Raw genomic sequence first — 17258 nt, forward strand, 5'->3', positions numbered from 1 at the left:
CCACATTGAGGCGGCATCCCACAAGCCACAACTAAAAGGACCCACAACTAAAATATACAACTGTGTACTAGGGAGATTTGGGGAGAAAGGCAGAAAAAAAGAAAGAAGATTGGCAACAGTTGTTAGCTCAGGTGCCAATCTTAAAAAAAAAAATTGGAACTGTGAAATCAGACATAAAGACAGATTCTGTATACTATCAATACAGGCATCAATCTAGTTAGAATGCATTAACACTTTTGGTTTTTGAAAGTCACAGTGAAATAATACATACCTTTAGGAGCAAGTAGCATTTCTCTTTATAATACCTGTCTATATTAGGAGTTTCTTATGTTTCTGTGCTGCTCTATTGGCACTGAAATACCATCAGTACACATCATTTATATATGTGTGTGAGTTCCATAGATTAAGGCATTTGTTGCCAGTAATTTTCAAGTTAAAAAAATTTTTGACTGTAGAAAATTTCATAGTTTTCTTCTCGGTTTGACCCATTCATACTTAAAACACATTAACCGGGGAAGAGTACAGAAGAATAAAGAGTAAAGGAAGACTGCCAAAGACCTCCAGTAGGCTCCCAGGAGAGAGAAAAATACTCTCATCTTGTTATAGTGAAGAAAACCTGAGTCTTAAGGCACCCTAAAATCCTTAGGAATCCTCTGTAAACATCAGAAGCAAGAAAAGAATTTTCAGAGTTTTAGTAATGAGCAGCAGCTGACTGGATCTTCAAATAGTATGCATTAGTCTTTTATCGAGTTCTGCACAACAGCTTTGATATTTTGGGGTTTTTTTGTTTTTTTCCACCCACGATTTTAATTTCTTAAGGTTTTTTAGAATAATTTTCTTTAAATCAGACCCTCATCAAAGTTTATTTGCTGGCAAAGCTGGTTTTCCTACAAACTTGTTAGGAATGGTTTAAGTGAAAGTTGATGGAAGTTCTGATTAGCAGTTGGTCTGCCTAGAATAAATTTTGTATGTGTTGTGTATGTATCAGTTTTGGTTAGCTACACTGACAGAGCTGGGCCAAGATATTTTCCTGCCTGTTAATCAAGGCCACACAGACAAAGCTCAAGGAAGGATGACCCCTGCCTCAGGAAGTTTGAATCAGCTGCTATTTATAACTAGTATACAGTGGAACTTGAGATCAGGTCTTTACTCAGTTGATAGGAAAAGCTCTCTGCCAAATTTTACATTTGAGGAAACAGTTTATGGGCCTAAATGAGTGAAGCCTCTGTGTGAAAGGAAGGAATGTGACAGTGACTGTGAGTATTTTTGCTGATTTGGATTGAGGGTGTGGTGGCAGAGATGAAGAAAGCTCAGTCAGTGACAAAACATGTTATACATTTTAAAGCAACTGATAGTTAATGGCACCTTGGATTGTCTTTAGCATTGTGTGTCTGGACTCCTCTGCTGCTAATAGTTTAGCTGAAATAAGGGTACGTGACGGGCTAATAATATTCTCTCTCAACATAAGACAGGAGGAGGAAATTAGCCATTGATGTGTTTCCAGACCAGGTTCTTCCTCTGGATATATACATAAGGCTTTTGGTTATTGAAGATGTATTTCTGTATTTGTATGCTTTTTGTGATACTCTGTCCTTGTTTCATTGAGAGAAAGTTTCATAAAGAATTGATTTATTGTGAAATAGTATTGTGTACTATTGTATGTAATCTCTTATAAAATCTCATTCTTCCTAACTTTAGGAAATTAAATATGGCAGAACATTAAAGCTGACAATTTGAGAAATACCACAAGTAATATTTTTTTCTGTGTTATTACATCACCATCTTAAGAATACCTTTATGGAGTTGAATTACTTAATGAGTTACGGGGACATTTTTACACATGCAATGTAAGTTATTTAGGGATAGGTGGGTAGTGTTTCAGTGGAGTTTAAATTAGGAAGTTATAAAACTGTGTTAACATATTCTTGTCTCATTTTAATAGGATCATTCAAGATAAAATTGTAGCCATTTTCAACAAGGATCAATGATCAGAATTTTTCTTCTTAAGAAGAAATTTCCAAGTTAAAGATGAAAGCAAAATACTGGAAATGTTTGGATTCTTACTGACAGATAAAGAATATAATATTTCACAGTTACCTGTAAATGGAACCTTAGTAAAATTCATCACTTGTCATGCACCCAACTGGGAACATGGATGTTGGTTTTTCTCGTTCTTCTCTTCAAACACTGTCAAGAAGCCACTGCAAAAACATCAAACAAAAAATTTCTCAGTGGGAAGGAAGAACTAATGGTATATCTAACCCAGATAAGTGGCATCCAAAGGACTTTGGAGTGAAATATAACAACTGTTATCAAGAGAAACTTCTTAAGAAAAGTCCTTTTGCTGAGGAAAAGAGCAGAAACTTGGATGTAACCAACTCTCAAAATGTTGGTCTAGATATTAATGAAGATGCCAAAAGCCACGATCAGAATGAGGAGGAAAGTGAGAAACGTGAGTATGATGACACACACTTCTTTAAAAATAAATCAGAATCCAACTGGGTATGTTCTCAGGTCAAACAAATTGAAAGCTGGAAAAAAGTTGTTTTGGATCCAGAGACTTCATTACCTCCAGGAAATTTCTATACCTCACAGATATTGTGGAAGAAAATAGAAGCACTTCCCCCAGATAAAGTCTTAAATTTGGCTTTAGAACATTGTGACTCTTCAGAAAAAGAACTGAATTTCAGAGTTCTGAATAGTTCATATGGAATAACTAAGAGCTTAGAAAATATTTACTCTGAGCCTGAGGGACAAGAATGTGGACCTTCTATAAATCCTTTGCCAAAACCTCGTAGGACATTCAGATATTTATCTGAATCTGGTGTTACACCATATGAAGAAAGAAACTGTGACAGAAAATACTGTGAAAATAATTCTTGTGCAGAGTCTTCTTTGGCCTCTTCTGGGGAACCTGAACCAAAGAAATATGGCGGAAAAATCAGAGGGAGATCTAAAAGGTATGTTTTTATTTGATAGGTAATGATTTGAAAGTATTTTCCTTACAGAACTATTGAGCTTCTTTTTCTTTTTCAAAGCAATTTCCATTTCCCTGTGTGAGTTACAGCCCTAATTTGATTATATAGACATTGATTAACCTGAGGGGAAAATACATACAGGAGGAAATAGGAGTATAGGTAATACCTAAGACAATCTACTGACATAAAAGCATCAGAACAACTTCTATCTTACATCTTTAAGAATGTGTGTAGGGAAGCAAGTACATTCTTCTCCTTCATTTAGGGCATACTGGCCTTAGCCTCACTTTTCATTAAACGGCGAATTTAATAAAGGTACCCAATGAAGAGCATGAATGTTATTGGCTAAAAGCCTCTAATTTTCTCATGGTGCATTTAGGGCACCGTGAGAGTTGTTTATTCTTAGGTATGTGGTAAAACACCTTTGTAGTTTGGCATCCAAGTCCATATCAATTTCTGTCTGTTAGACCAATTTAGAGAAGACTAGAGTTTTAAAAGGTACAACTTTAAAATATATCTCCTTTCTTAAGGAAATCTTTTGAATTTGAGGATATTCAGCACTTTCGAAATCGGAACCCACAGAAGATTCATGAACAACTTGGAAGAAATTCTGGCTCGACACTTTATTACACACAGTCTGAAGACAATATCTATGAGGATATCGTATGTAGGTGTCCACAAACTTTGCGATTAAATTTAACGAGTATATATTTGATAGAGCCCTTAACTATAGGATATTTTCTTTTACAATCAAACACATCTTGCTCTAGATTTTTCTTTTTAATAGGAAACCTTTGTTGCATAAATTCTTTTATTCTTTAATGGATTTTACAGTTGGTTTACTGGACTTGCTCAGTTCAGAAGTAGATGTTTATAGTATAGTATTTTGAGAACTCTTTTAGCTTGGTTGGACATCGCCATGGTCTACGTGTTTAAAGTGCCATTGATGAGGAGACCTACATCCCTACAGCAATGTAGAATAGAAAGCTGAACATATTTAGTCAGTTTTTTATTTCTTTTCCTAGCTGTAGTCACTTTGTTTCCATTTAATTATGTTTCTGTAAACTTATTTTTTCGCTATTTTTTAAGATCCCACCAAAGAAAATCCATACGAAGATATTCCAGTGCAGCCTTTGCCCATGTGGAGATCTCCTTCAGCATGGAAGCTACCACCCCCTAAAAATGCTTTCAAAGCACCCAAGGTATAACCAGAGAAATAATATAAGAAAACATTGGAATCTTGTTTTTGATCCCTGCAAAAAGGTTAAAATGTTTTAACTAGGGCCAAAAGTAGGGCACTGAAATGTGGGTTTTATTGTTGGTAGTGGTGGGGTTTTTTTCTTTGATTTTTGGGGCAGCACACAGCTTTTTGTTTCCTTTGCTTTTGAGGGGGGTTTTTTGTTTTGTTTTGTTTTGTTTTTTAGCACTGCAAAAAACATTTGCATATTGAACACCTTTAGACAGGCCATGAACCTTCAGTTCACTACAGTTAGCACAGCTCCCTATTAGTCTCACATCAACCTGTGGCCTGAATTACCTGTGTGGTCCCTGAATGTATTCACCACCCCTGGAAGCAGAAGCTGCCTTGAGTTAATGAGGACTCTGAGCTTTTGTTTTCTGGAAATTTGATTACATTGTAGTAGAAGAATTTTGGATTAGAAATCTGAGAAACTTCTTTACGAATGGTGAAAAAGAAATTATGGTACCCTCACTTGAGATGATTTTAAGGGAAAGATAACTTTTTCTTCTGTGTTTGAGAACACAGGCATTAACTAGATGATCTTACCCTTACCAGTACATCTTCTCCTGTTTTAGCTTCCTCCCAAACCTCAATTCCTTTACCGGAAGACTATGGAACTGAAGCACTCCCAAGTTTTTTTACGGTCAAAGCTCACAAAGGATACTACTTTGCCTGTCACTTTAACTGAATGGAAGCTTTTCCGAGCTGGAGAAGTTACGAACAGGAAAAGGAAAAATCTTCCAAGGGTAAGGACTCTGGTACTTTTGTTCTTTGACTCTTACTTCAGCATTTCCATAAATGAGAATAAGTAGACTTTAGACTGGAATGAATAATAGGGTAGAACTGACCCACTGGAATTAGAAGATTTGGAAAGCAGCCTTAAGTTTTTGCTCATGCAAGAAAAATGCGTATATGGCTTTTGCCAAGGTTTCTTTATGGATTTGGAAAATTGATTTTAGATGGAGGGCCTCACTTCAGTTACCTAGTTCTCATTGAAATCAGCTGCCTGTTTCAAGAAAGCACTGGAATCTCATGTAAAAGGACGTTCTGTTGAGCTGGCTTTGGTGGTGTTCTCACTCGTTTGTATTAATTGCCAAAGTGAATTCAGTTTTGTGCCTGTGTTTACACATTTTCAGTAATAACAAAGTATATGCCATTAATTTGGGGGACAAATTTCCATTCAGAGGAAGGAAAAAATAAATTTGAGTGTTAATTGGGAATAGAAATTTTCAGCAATTATACTAAATAAATGAATTCTCTCTCGAGGGAGAAAACCAGTAAGTCTGTAAATAATCTCAGCTAGAGCCGTTGGAACCAAAATGAAGAAATTGGGATTATTTATAGACAGATGTATGTATGTTTTAGGAGAGACACTTAAGAAATTACATGAAAATATTTTAATACTCTTTATGTTACTTTGTTCTTCTGTAATTGAGAAAGTTTTCAGGATTACCATGCAGAAATGAAGAAATCAGATCATTTAAATAGTATTCCTTTCCTTAATCCCATCTGAATTAGCTATATGTATGCATTTAGCACACAATTTTTGTACCTGATTTTAACATTCAACAAAAGTCACAGCTGTTTCTTGGTTTATTAACTGCTGATTGGTTCCTTGGGAAATACTCTGTTCCACAATTACTTTAATTCTTCTGTTCTGTTTCCTGCCCCTCCCTCTCTAATATGTGAAGAGTTAAAGAACATCGTTTTTAAAAAGCACTAAACTGATCTCTCTCAGTGAAAAAAAAAATTTTAGCTGTTTATTCTCCTGTGTATGTTGAGGAATATTTAAAAGTCAGAAGTTTAAAGAGATGCCAGGCATTCTGCAGTAGTCCTCTCCTGAGAGATCGTGCTGGCACAACCGAGTACCTACCCACAGGGCCCAGAAACAACAGATCATTTGTCACAGGGGCAAGAACACAAACCCATAGAGATTGCATTTACAGTGTGGTTCTTGGAATGGCAGTAACCAGTATTTAGGAATTATGGATTATAGAGTTTAATGAGATTTGCAGTGCTTTTGATTTCGTTCCTCAGTATTTTATGTACTATGGATCCTTTGAGTACTCGATGCTTGTTCTCTTTCTGATTATAGGTGATATGATCCAAACTTTTCCTTTTCGAATATTTTCCCAAAGATTTTTTTGAGAGGTGGAGAGGGAAAAATGGTGATGAGCTCTTGCTTATCAGGCAGGAACAGACTGTTAGCATTTCTTCTTGTGACCCTCCTTGGATTAAATCTTTTTAGGTTGTTTCATTTGCAATACAAATTTTGGCTTTGGAGTATCTTCAGGAACAACATTCCATGAGGAAAGCAGTTTTCATTTATTTCCCCTTTGATGTCTAGAGCTATCCCTGGGAGGGAAACTGGTTTCATAGTTTGAAAATCACTGATCTAGTCCATATGCCTCTTCCCCACCCTTCCTTTCTTTCCCTACTGTAGAAGCTGGTGTTGGATTGTTTGCTAGAGTAGATTTCCTAATGTCTTATATTGTTTGTGTCAAGTGTGTGCAGCAATATGGTTTCTATTATTTCTTAGGAAGAATGTTCTACAGATTTTCTGCAACTAGAAGGTAAATATAGGCTCCTCTTCCTAGTTCATAACCAAAACTTAAATTTTATTACTTTATCTCGTATTTCTAGAACAGATAGTTCTCTTTTCTTTATAATATTTCAGTATACTTTTGAGTATAATTTTCAAACGCACATTCATAATTATACTTTTTTTAGTCTTTTGAGTCCAAAATACATATTTACTTTCATACATCTTTCTTATAGCCCCTAACAATACCTTTTTGTGTTGGATTCCCTTATTTGTTTTTTATAATGGTAATTTTTAAGAACATTGGTAATTTTTCACTTGAATTGCAGCTACAAAAATCTTTAAAAGAACAAACTCATCCAAAAATGTGGGAATAATCTGCATATTGGAAGCACATGGTTCTCACGTGTTATTTTTCTTCCACTGGACTGATTCACTCACTGCCTATGGATTGCCAAGATTGCTAGAGAAACAAGGACAAAAGAGAAAACAGAGCATTTTTCTCAAGCAACTTTGTTAGTTATTATCTTATATAATGTTCCTAACAATTGTAATTCTGGGTATTAAATATGTTAAATCAGGATTAATAGTTAATAAAAAGCTTGGCATTTTAAGAGAAAAGAAAAATATGCATGGAAAAGCTAATCAATTCCTCCTTTTAAAAGTAGTCCACTTTAATTCTTTCCTCCTTTTTAAGCCCAGTCTGTATGTCTGTCTCTGTCTCTGACTCTCTCTCTTTCACACACACCTCCCAGCAGCAAAGAAGGAATTCTAAGGAGTAATGCTTATTAAATGGAGCATGGTTTTTGTACTTGAGCATATTTGAGAGTCTCCTGTTTTTAGGACATGTTTCTAAAATAAATTGTCATGTTAGTACTCCTGATAGCAAAGTGATAGAGTGTTCCCTTTGACAAAAACTTTCTAAGCCTGATTATCCTCTTTTTGCAAAGAATTCCTGGGAGCAGAAATAACTCAGCCTCATCCTGCCTTCCAAGTGAATGGTATTCCAGTTCCTACTCTGGACAAGCAAAAACTTGAGCCCAAGAGTAAAGGCTTGGTCACTATATCGAGTGCTTTAGCCAGACTTCCTGCATGTTGTGACATGGAGTGACAAGGAATCTCTCTACGAGCCTATGCTGGGTTCCTCTGGAAAGGAGATATCATTTCCTACTTCTCTTGTGCATGTTATATGGACTTTGTATTAGAACAACGTACCATCTTACTAAAGATCATTTTCAATTCAAAACTGAGAAAATATAAAGGTTTTTATTTATGAAATGGATCTTTCTCTGAATGAGAATCACTAATAAATTATCATCAAGCTGCAAAACTTGTTGGTATTAGTTTTAACTTGTACTTTTCTGGTCTTTTTTCAGCTTGTATTGAAAATAGATGACGTATTTGAATCTAAGAGAGGGAAGAAGAGGGTAAAGTTACACCCTTACACTGGAAAAGACTTACCTCCCTCAAAAGGTAAGAATTGTGCCAACTGTCCATAGCTATCAGCATATGAGGGGAGACTCATTATACTACTTAATGTTTGATGTGAATTATAGTTTTTGGTTTACTTTCCTAACTACCCCACTTAAATTTAAAATTTCTTCAGGATAAGGGACTATTTCTTTTTTTTTTTTTTCTGCTTTTTCTCCCTAAATCCTCCCAGTACACAGTGGTATATTTTTTTAGTTGTGAGTACTTCTAGTTGTAGTATGTGGGACGCCACCTCAACATGGCCTATTGAGCAGTGCCATGTCCGCGCCCAGGATCCGAACCAGCGAAAGCCTGGGCCCCGAAGCAGAGCACGCGAACTTAACCACTGGGCCACGGGGCTGGCCCCAAGGGACTATTTCTTATTCTTCCTCAGATCCTTTTATTTAGTTCTGTACCAAGTGATAATTATTGGATGAATAAGTAAATAAATTTAAAAATAATCATAAACTGGTGAGACCAATTTTCAAGTACAGATTGCATCATTATTTTGTAGTCCTACTTTAATTTATAGTCATTTATCAATATCGATCCTTTCAGTGGAGAAATGAAAATATTAAAGATATATAAACTAAAAGTATGTAGTACTCAACTTGTAGTCATCTAATAAGTTCAGTAGTTTTATCCTTCAGATGCCTAGATAAAACTTATATTGTCTTAATTAAGAAACTTTCAATATCCATAGTGAATTATTAGATTTTCTTAAAAACTCATGCAAGGTTCTTAACTTGGTTGTCTGGCAGAGAATATGTAGAATTAAGTAATTTTTGTCTATGAGATTTATAAGTGAGAAACAACAGCCAAGTCATACCAGAGAAGAATGTTTCATATTTTTGCAGACTTCTAAAGAGAGAAATTTGTTAATTTCCCTTGAAAATCTATTCTGCATTCTAACAATTACTATCTAAAAACAAAATTCTCCATGCTAGAATTCAAGACTCTTTCTTCTTATTCTGTGATGATTAAAATCAACTGGTCACCATTGTAAATGTGAGTTTTCATATTTTCAAAAGGAATTATTAAAACATGTTCAGTCTTCTACAGAAGAAATACTTTTGATTGTTGTTCTTAACAATAGCTACCATTTGTTGAATGAACTAAGAGTTTCTTTACATACTTTATCTCATGTATAACCTATAACCACACTAGGAGGTAGGGACTATCTTAATTTTATAGACAGAGAAGCTAAGTCAGAGGAGGAAGCATAGATTTGAGTCTAGGAGCATGGCACCACAGTCTTATCCTTTTCTATCACCAGTAGTTACTCAATTTTTCTCATAAACCTGATTTTTAGCAGTTGAACTATCTCCTCTCCATGTGTTTCCTTATCTTCAATAAGGATATGGTCCAAGCCTTTTTATTTGTATAATTCAGAACTAGATACAAAAGATGAAAACTGATGCCAGATATGCTGAATCCTCTCAGATACGTTATCATTAATTTCCTAAATAATCCTATGTGGCAGATATTATTGTCACTGTTTTATAGATAAGGAAATAAATCATAAATTGCAAATTATGTAAAATAGCAAGACACTGGGGCCAAGACAAATTTTTAGAAAATATCATCATTTTCCCAGGTTAACAGCAGTCTATTGATTGCTCTCCAGATATGCCACTCTAAGTGGGTTATTACTGATCTCTTATTTTATTTGTATGCTTTATGCCTTATGGGTTAAGAATATTTAAGTAAATTTGGCTCTAAGACAAGTTTTTGAAGAGCCAAATCCTTTATTTCACTGTCATTATTGAAAAGAAAATAATTCGACAGCGTGAATTGCCAACTTCTAGCGCACACACAAAAAAAGGAGCAGTTCGTAAATTGTAACCCTTCCCTACAAGTTTGTTTTTCTTTTACGTGGCTCAAATTAAATATGCATTTACCCAGTCTCTGTGACCAGTTTCTTCAGTGGACCAGAGGAATTTCTCATGCCTGAGGATCTCCTGGCTTCATAGTCACAATTCTCAGATTTTTGTTTTCCTCTGTAAACTTCGTAACCTTCATTCAGTAACTTAGAATGCAGATCATCAAAACCCATAGATGTGAATATATTAAAGCTACTTGAATGGCTTTTTATAAGGTCTTTTCCAGTTCTATTACATTTCCTCTTCTCCCCTTTCTTTTCTTTCTTTCCACACACTTCAGAGGCTCCTAAGAGGTGCCTGGTGCTAAGGATACAGATAGGACTCAGGAGTGTAGTGTTTGTTCCTGTATACTGAACAGTATTTTATAGACCCGTATACCTTTTGTTATGGTGGTTATTTTGAATTTATAAAAGCTGTATAGTACACAGTATTTAAATAGCTACTTTTTCTGTAACATCCCTTATGTACCTTTCCTACCTATCTTATGAAGAAGCAGCATTTTTTTTAATGTTCTTTCTTATTATAAAATTAAATGAGCACAGCAAGAAATTACAATAACATAGAATAAGATAAAATGAAAAGCTGAAGTTTCCCAAACCTCTTCCTACTACTCCCAGAAAATTTTATGCACATGCCAATATTTTTCCTACCCAAATAGTTTTATACCATTCAGACTTTGTATGTCTTTTTTTTAAAAAAAAGTAATTAATATATTCAGTATCAACACATAAAGATCCACATAGCTGTACTGCATTTCATTGTATAGATATAACAGAATTTTATTTAGCTGGTAGGCGTCTTGGTTGTTCTGACATTTTATTTAACCTGTGGATATTTAAGTTGTGTGTGTAAGTTCTGCATTTTTGTTTTTGTTTTTGCTCTTCAAACAGTGCTGCAATATACATCTTTTTGCTTATATTTTTATATATTAGTAAGAATACATCTGTAGAATAAGTTCCTAGCAGTGGACTTAATCAAAGAACATATGCATTTAAAATTTTTATGGCTTCTGCCAAATTGTCCCACAGATTGTAATAGCTTCTGTTTCTATGAACAGCATTTGAAAATGACTTTTTCCTCATAATCTTCACTAATACTGTTTTATTAAAGTTTTTTTTTTGCCAATATCATGGTTGAAAGTTGTAGCTTATTTATTGCTTTAATTTGCATTTCTTTAATTATGAATTTGGACATTTATGTTTATCAACAGTTATTTTTTTTATGGATTGCCAGTATGTTTTTCTGTTGTGCTATATTTTTTTCTTATTCATTTGTAACAGCTATTTGAATATTTAGAAACTTAGCCTCATGTCTGCAGTGTGTAGTACAAATATTTTCCTGTTTATTGTTCACCTTTTGAATTTACTGATTTTTTTATTAGAAATTTTACATTTTTATATAATCAAACTTACATGCATTTTTCATTTATGACTCCTAGGCCTTTTTTTTCCTGATTCATTAAAGATTTTCCCTTTCTTTATGTTTTTTTATTTTGCTTTTACTTTTCAGACTTAATCTAGAAATTTGTCCTTCACTTGCTCATAAAGTTTTGTTTTATTTTTTTTTTGGTAAATTGGCCATGTGCCTAGCATTGTGGCACAAAACACTCCCTTGTATAAGGATAGCTCTTTATCCTCAAGATACTTCAAATCTGATAGGGGAAAATAAGAGCAGTTCAAAGCCATCTGAGTAGTTAAGAATCCAGAGTAAAGGAAAATTCATTTTGGCCAAGAGGTAGCTTAGCAGCATCATAAAAGAGGTAGAATGTTACTTCATAAACTGATTTAGTGATCTCTCTTTGCCTCACATTTTCCTTTTATTCTAAGTTCATAGTTTGTTCCATGTTGAGATTTTTGTTTAGCCAGGTGGGTGATCTACCTTTAGTACTTATTTGGGAATATAAAGACAAGGATATGAATGTAGAAATAGAATCGACCCTGAACTAGGCTTCTTAAAACTAGTCTGAACTGCTGTTAATTTCTAGAATTAGGAATGCGAGGGGAGCTGTGGAGAGAGGTAGGGTGTGGGAAGAAGATGGAATAGAGTAGTTTCTTCTCTGAGCCTTTTACTCTCTTTTGCAACTGTCCTACTCTGATTAACTAAGTGGTTTGGAGAAAGACTCAGCACCCTTGTTATTCCTTACTCCAAGCCCGCAGGTCTGTGGAGGTTTTACATTGTTCTCATCCTCCTGTACTTCCTACTGTTGGACAGTGCAAATGGAAACTCTCTCTCTTTTCAGGTGAAACCAGTGGGAACGAAAGTGATGCAGAGTATCTGCCAAAGAGTGAGTGAGTCAGTGGGGCTACTCCCTTTCTCCTGATGATCGTGGTTATAGGTGGGGTGCCACCTTCCTTTGTGATTAAGCATTAAGCATGTTTTTCCCATATGAAGTTTCATTTTGTAGGTGATTTCTTCATGATAGGAACCTGTTGAGTTTTGGGGAACTAAACAGTACACTGTCAGATGTTTGAAAGTGTTAAAAATCTCCCATGGTAGAGTAAGGCAAACCAGTATGGTTCTTAAGATGGAATGTTCTTAGGGGAGTGGCAGAGCTACATGTTCAGACATACGTGCAGAAGTTTCCCAGTAGCCAAAACAGAGTATGTGAATCATCCTCTAAAACAAATACTTAGCATTAAATATCTGATTTTTCATAGTCACTCAAGTGTAATTATTTAAGTAACTTTGGTATTTCTGACTTTGAGACAGGAAACTGATCCACTTCTTATTCATAGGTATTTATATTCCAAATTATTGTGTCATTTACTTTTTGTTAGAATATAGACTATGCCATGCATTTTTGGCTGTATTTGTTCGAGTACTTCATGGTTCTCTGTATCCTTCATCTAATGGATTTTCACAGCAAGTTATTGAGTTCCTCATAAACTGACTGACATACTGAGGTGTGGAAAAAGTAGGAGACATGAATTACCAAAGCTGAATACAGGGCAGCACCAAGTCTGATACTCTCATCTTATGATTAATAATCGTGTGCTCCCTCCACTGACCCGAATTGCTTCAGGGGTTTGCTTCTATAGCCTGACTGAGGTGAAACTTAAGTGATCATCAGGTTCACCCTGGATGTGTAAAGATGACTAATTTAGTGCTGTCACTGCTGAGAAATAGGACCTAAAATTTTCTTGACTTGGACTGAGCCCTTCGGAGTAAGTAAAGCTTTGCCTAGAACACTAAATATACTAGATAATTCTGGGAAGCCACTCCTAGATGTATTTTTAAGTGTTCCTATTATTTTGATCCTTAGTGTAACTTCTTTGGGGGCAGAATGCATCATATCTCAAAATAAAAGCAAACAATTAGAGGATGTCTTTCAATCGTTGGCTCAGAATGACATATAAGCAAGTCCTGGATATTCGGACTATTTCTTCTGCAAGTACTGCATTTCCCCCAGTGGAGTCTACCCCAAATTGTTCAGAATTTAGAGATAAATAAGAAAGGATAAATACTATCCAGTTTTGAGTGGCATTGCTTGTACTGTTTAAATAGTATGCTTCTATAATTTCATTCTTTTGAGAAATAGTCTGCTAATAGATGTCTTCTACTTCATTTTTTCCTCTTGCATTTAGCACCATTTATTGATATAAGTTTATGTCCATTGTTAGTAATATATGCTAAGGAAGGAAGGGAAAAAGACAGTTTCTTTAATATGAGGATAGTTTTTGTTTTAATTTAATCAAACTCATTCCTTTATGTATTTACCCTCCATAGGACTCAGTTCTTTGATCAAATCTTCCCCCTCCACCTGTGATTTTGTGGTCCCAACAATGGCATCTGTTGTCAGGCCAGTGCTTTTACTTGACATTTTCCATGTGTCCTCCTGGTGTTATGCCATGAAAGATAGGATAGCATAGGGTATGTGTTGGGACATACATAGAGTATCTGTTGGGACATGTAACGTCAGTCCCACCATGGGGCCCCCAGGTGTTTGTAAGAACCTGCACTTGTCCCCCAAGTATGTCATAGCCCTAACAGGTATGTCTGTTTAGCAGACATTGGTTAGTCCATATCATTTGGCAACAGCTGAATGAAGATAGTCCCATATGTCTCATGACCTCTGGCTGCTGGAGGGAAGACAGGGCTACAGAGGAAAAGCAAAGCTCCGTGGTCTCATTACAGATCGCCACAAGCGCTTGGCACAGCTGCAGCAGTCTTCCAAGAGGAATCCTCACTACCAGACCTTAGAGCGGGATCTCATCGAATTACAGGAGCAGCAACTGTTTGAACTTTTTGTGGTGGTGTCTTTACAGAAGAAACCCTCAGAAATAAACTACATCCCCCAGGTCATACAACAATTCCCTAGCAAGGTAAGTGCAAGGAGGTCAAGAGGCATTCAGGAATGTTCCTGTGTCTCTGTGTGTATTTATTTCCTCTCTTCTTGTTTATTGTTGTCTCAGTCAGCTTTTACTAATAGTGTACATCTTGTAGGATCTGTAAGTGACTCTGATGACATGTCAGGTCAGGCATGAGCTGTAACCAAGGGGGGAGAAAAGCTCATTCTCTAAGTTGGTTTTTTATTTTTTTTCTCTGCTGTTTACTAAGTGACCTTTAGCAAGTTACAAAGCTTCAATTTTGTGATCCTTAATGAGGGGAATAATAAAGGAGGCAGAATAGGGTAGCAATTCAAAGTATAGACTCTGAGCTAACTGTCTGCATTTGCCACATACTAGCTTTGTGACTTTGAGCAGTTGCTTAACTGCTCTGTGCCTCTGTTTCTTCATTTGTAAAATGGAGGTAATCATAATAGTATCTACCACATTGAGTTGTAGTGAGGATTAAATGAGCTAATTTGTTGTAAGGCACTTAGAACAGTGCCTAGCACATAGTGAGCACTATATAATGTTATCCACTATTAGGATTTAATGAGATAATGTATATAAAATGCTTAATGGGGTTCTTGGCACATGGTAAGCACTTGATAAATGGTAGCTATTATTAACCAACATTATTTGGTTCGCTCTACCTTTTTCAAAAAATGATTCATTTAATCAATATTTCTTAAATACCTACTATTTGCCGAGATTAGGTGCTGGGAATATAAATGAAATTGATTTTCTTGGTCCTTGCCCTCACAGAATTTACAAGATAATCCCCAAATGTGGCTCTGAGCTTTGTGCTGGCAAATTCAAAGAGAGAAACATGATCATTAATTAGGGCTTGCAAACTGGTGTCCTCTGAGCAAATTGAGCCCACAGACAGAATTTTTGGTTTCCACAGTGTTTTTGTAAAAATAAAAATTTTTTGTTGTTGTCAATGTTTAAAAATCAAATTTCATATAAAAATCTGTATTTCTGCCTTTTCCTGAGAAACTGGAAAGACTGGCAGCACTCAGCCTACATTCCTAAGTGGCAGGAATTGGCTGAAACTGAGTAAGGAGCAAGACTGACTTCATGGGCATGTGACCAGTATAGTCATATAAGGCGCCTCAGTCAGAATGGCCTTGCACTGGGGGTTTAATGCTCTGCAGTCACCGTTGAAATTCTTAATAATTTTGTAATTGGATTTGTGTTTTGTAAGTGAAATCTGGTGGGACAATGGCGCATGTGCCATTTCACCTCCTGCCACCTGCCCAGGGTGGGTTCGAGGTTGTCCTCTGTCTTTGGCATGATCTTGGGCATAGGCATGGAAAGGGTCAGGATCAGGCAAGCATTGCCCTGCAGTATCTCCAGGCCACATATAATGAGGTCCTCCCTGTCCTGGGTAGGCAGTGCCACTTGTGTTCGGTGGGTGGCTTGGTGGGGCAGGCCTTTCGACCATCCCTAATCCACATACCAAGTACGTCCCCATGTGGAGGCTGTCACCCCTTGAGAGTTTCCCAGTTGCTGTGGGGTGGAGCTGCTGTGGGGCCCGTAGGAAGGGGAGATTCCTGACTGAACTTCTTTACCCCTAGTCAGGACGCAGTTTCAGTCCTCTGGCTGGCAGAGGGGAAGCCCAGCAGCTGGTGGGCTGCTTGAGCACCGGATTGAGGGCCAGGGCCCCTGGGTACCTGCGAAGGTCTGCACTTGTTCCTTAGGACCCTTGAGCCCGAAGGAGCATGACTTTAAACAGCAAATAAAACCCCTTGGAGGTCGAGAGACCACAGAAGAAAAGACAAAGTTTAATGTTTTATCTTATATTTAATTTTTCCTGCTGTTTGAACAAGGGGCCCACAGTTTCGTCATGCACTGTGCTCTGCAAATTATGTGGCTGGCCGTGGAAATGAGTGATCCCTTTAAATAGGGACATGTACTTATTTGCTTCTTACTATTTAGTAAGTTAGTAGTAGCACTTCTCTCGCTTCAGTTATCTGCTCAGCCACTTTAGGACTTTGGATTTAAACCCTGAGTTAGATGTTTCACTAAAAAAGCTAGGGAAGCACAACTGAACTGGAGTCTAAGAGACGTTTCCTACGTGGGTTCTCATTTTTTTAAGAAGTCCTCAACAACATTCCTACTATAAATAAATCAGTGTTTAATTTCTTATAAAACTCCTCAATGTAGCCTGAGAGCACAGTATCCCAGCACTGTTTAGTAACATAGTACCATAAGAGTCTAAAATAATGTAATCTAGATAGTCTTGAGGAATCATATTTCCCATAAAGAGAAGCTTAATTTCTTTTCCTGTTTTTGATCAGTCTCGCATTTGCAGAGAGAAGTCTCGAGGTTGAATCTGTTTGCAACACAGCCTTGATTAATGGGGCTCAGAACCAAGTATGGACCCAGTTGACTCTGGCAGTGATTCAAGGATGTCTCTAAGCAAGTTACTTAGTGTCTTTGTGCTTTAGTCACCCATAAGTTAGAGAGGGAAAGCGCTGAGTGAACCTCTCTTGATTCTATTGTGGAAAACCTTGAATGAAGATGACTGTGAATCATTAACAATATAAAATAATAGCATATGATACAACTAAGATTTTGTTAGAATGCTTTTCCATTTCTTAATAGCTTAATATCCAAGTGACCCAGAATGGCTGCATGTTTTGTTTTAGAAATTAAATTAAAGGATAACTCATTTGTAATAGTTACATGAAGGCAGTATGGTAATTAGACTTATTATCTACTCTTTTTATACTAATTTTTAAATTTCTTTTGGTTTAACTAAATTTAGACTGTTCTTTAAAGTACAATACCAGACTGTCACAACAGGGTCTTCCA

General features: G+C 36.3%; 1 protein-coding gene across 6 annotated transcripts in view; it reads left to right on the forward strand.

The window, feature by feature from the left end:
• DENND2C (DENN domain containing 2C) overlaps positions 1-17258 on the forward strand; it is a 73553-nt gene that overhangs the window by 38379 nt on the left and 17916 nt on the right. For 4 of the 6 annotated variants that reach the window (XM_070267207.1, XM_070267209.1, XM_023641380.2 and 1 more), the window contains exons 2-9: positions 1699-1847; positions 1943-2960; positions 3509-3645; positions 4068-4180; positions 4794-4964; positions 8137-8233; positions 12353-12397; positions 14248-14435. In XM_070267207.1, the coding sequence (XP_070123308.1) occupies positions 2134-2960; positions 3509-3645; positions 4068-4180; positions 4794-4964; positions 8137-8233; positions 12353-12397; positions 14248-14435 (1578 nt within the window). In that variant the 5' untranslated portion in view covers positions 1699-1847; positions 1943-2133. The remainder of the gene's footprint in view (positions 1-1698; positions 1848-1942; positions 2961-3508; positions 3646-4067; positions 4181-4793; positions 4965-8136; positions 8234-12352; positions 12398-14247; positions 14436-17258) is intronic. The other 2 variants (XM_023641381.2, XM_023641379.2) reach the window with 1 other exon arrangement.

Source organism: Equus caballus, chromosome 5 (assembly GCF_041296265.1).
Source record: "Equus caballus isolate H_3958 breed thoroughbred chromosome 5, TB-T2T, whole genome shotgun sequence".
NCBI classification, from domain to species: domain Eukaryota; kingdom Metazoa; phylum Chordata; class Mammalia; order Perissodactyla; family Equidae; genus Equus; species Equus caballus.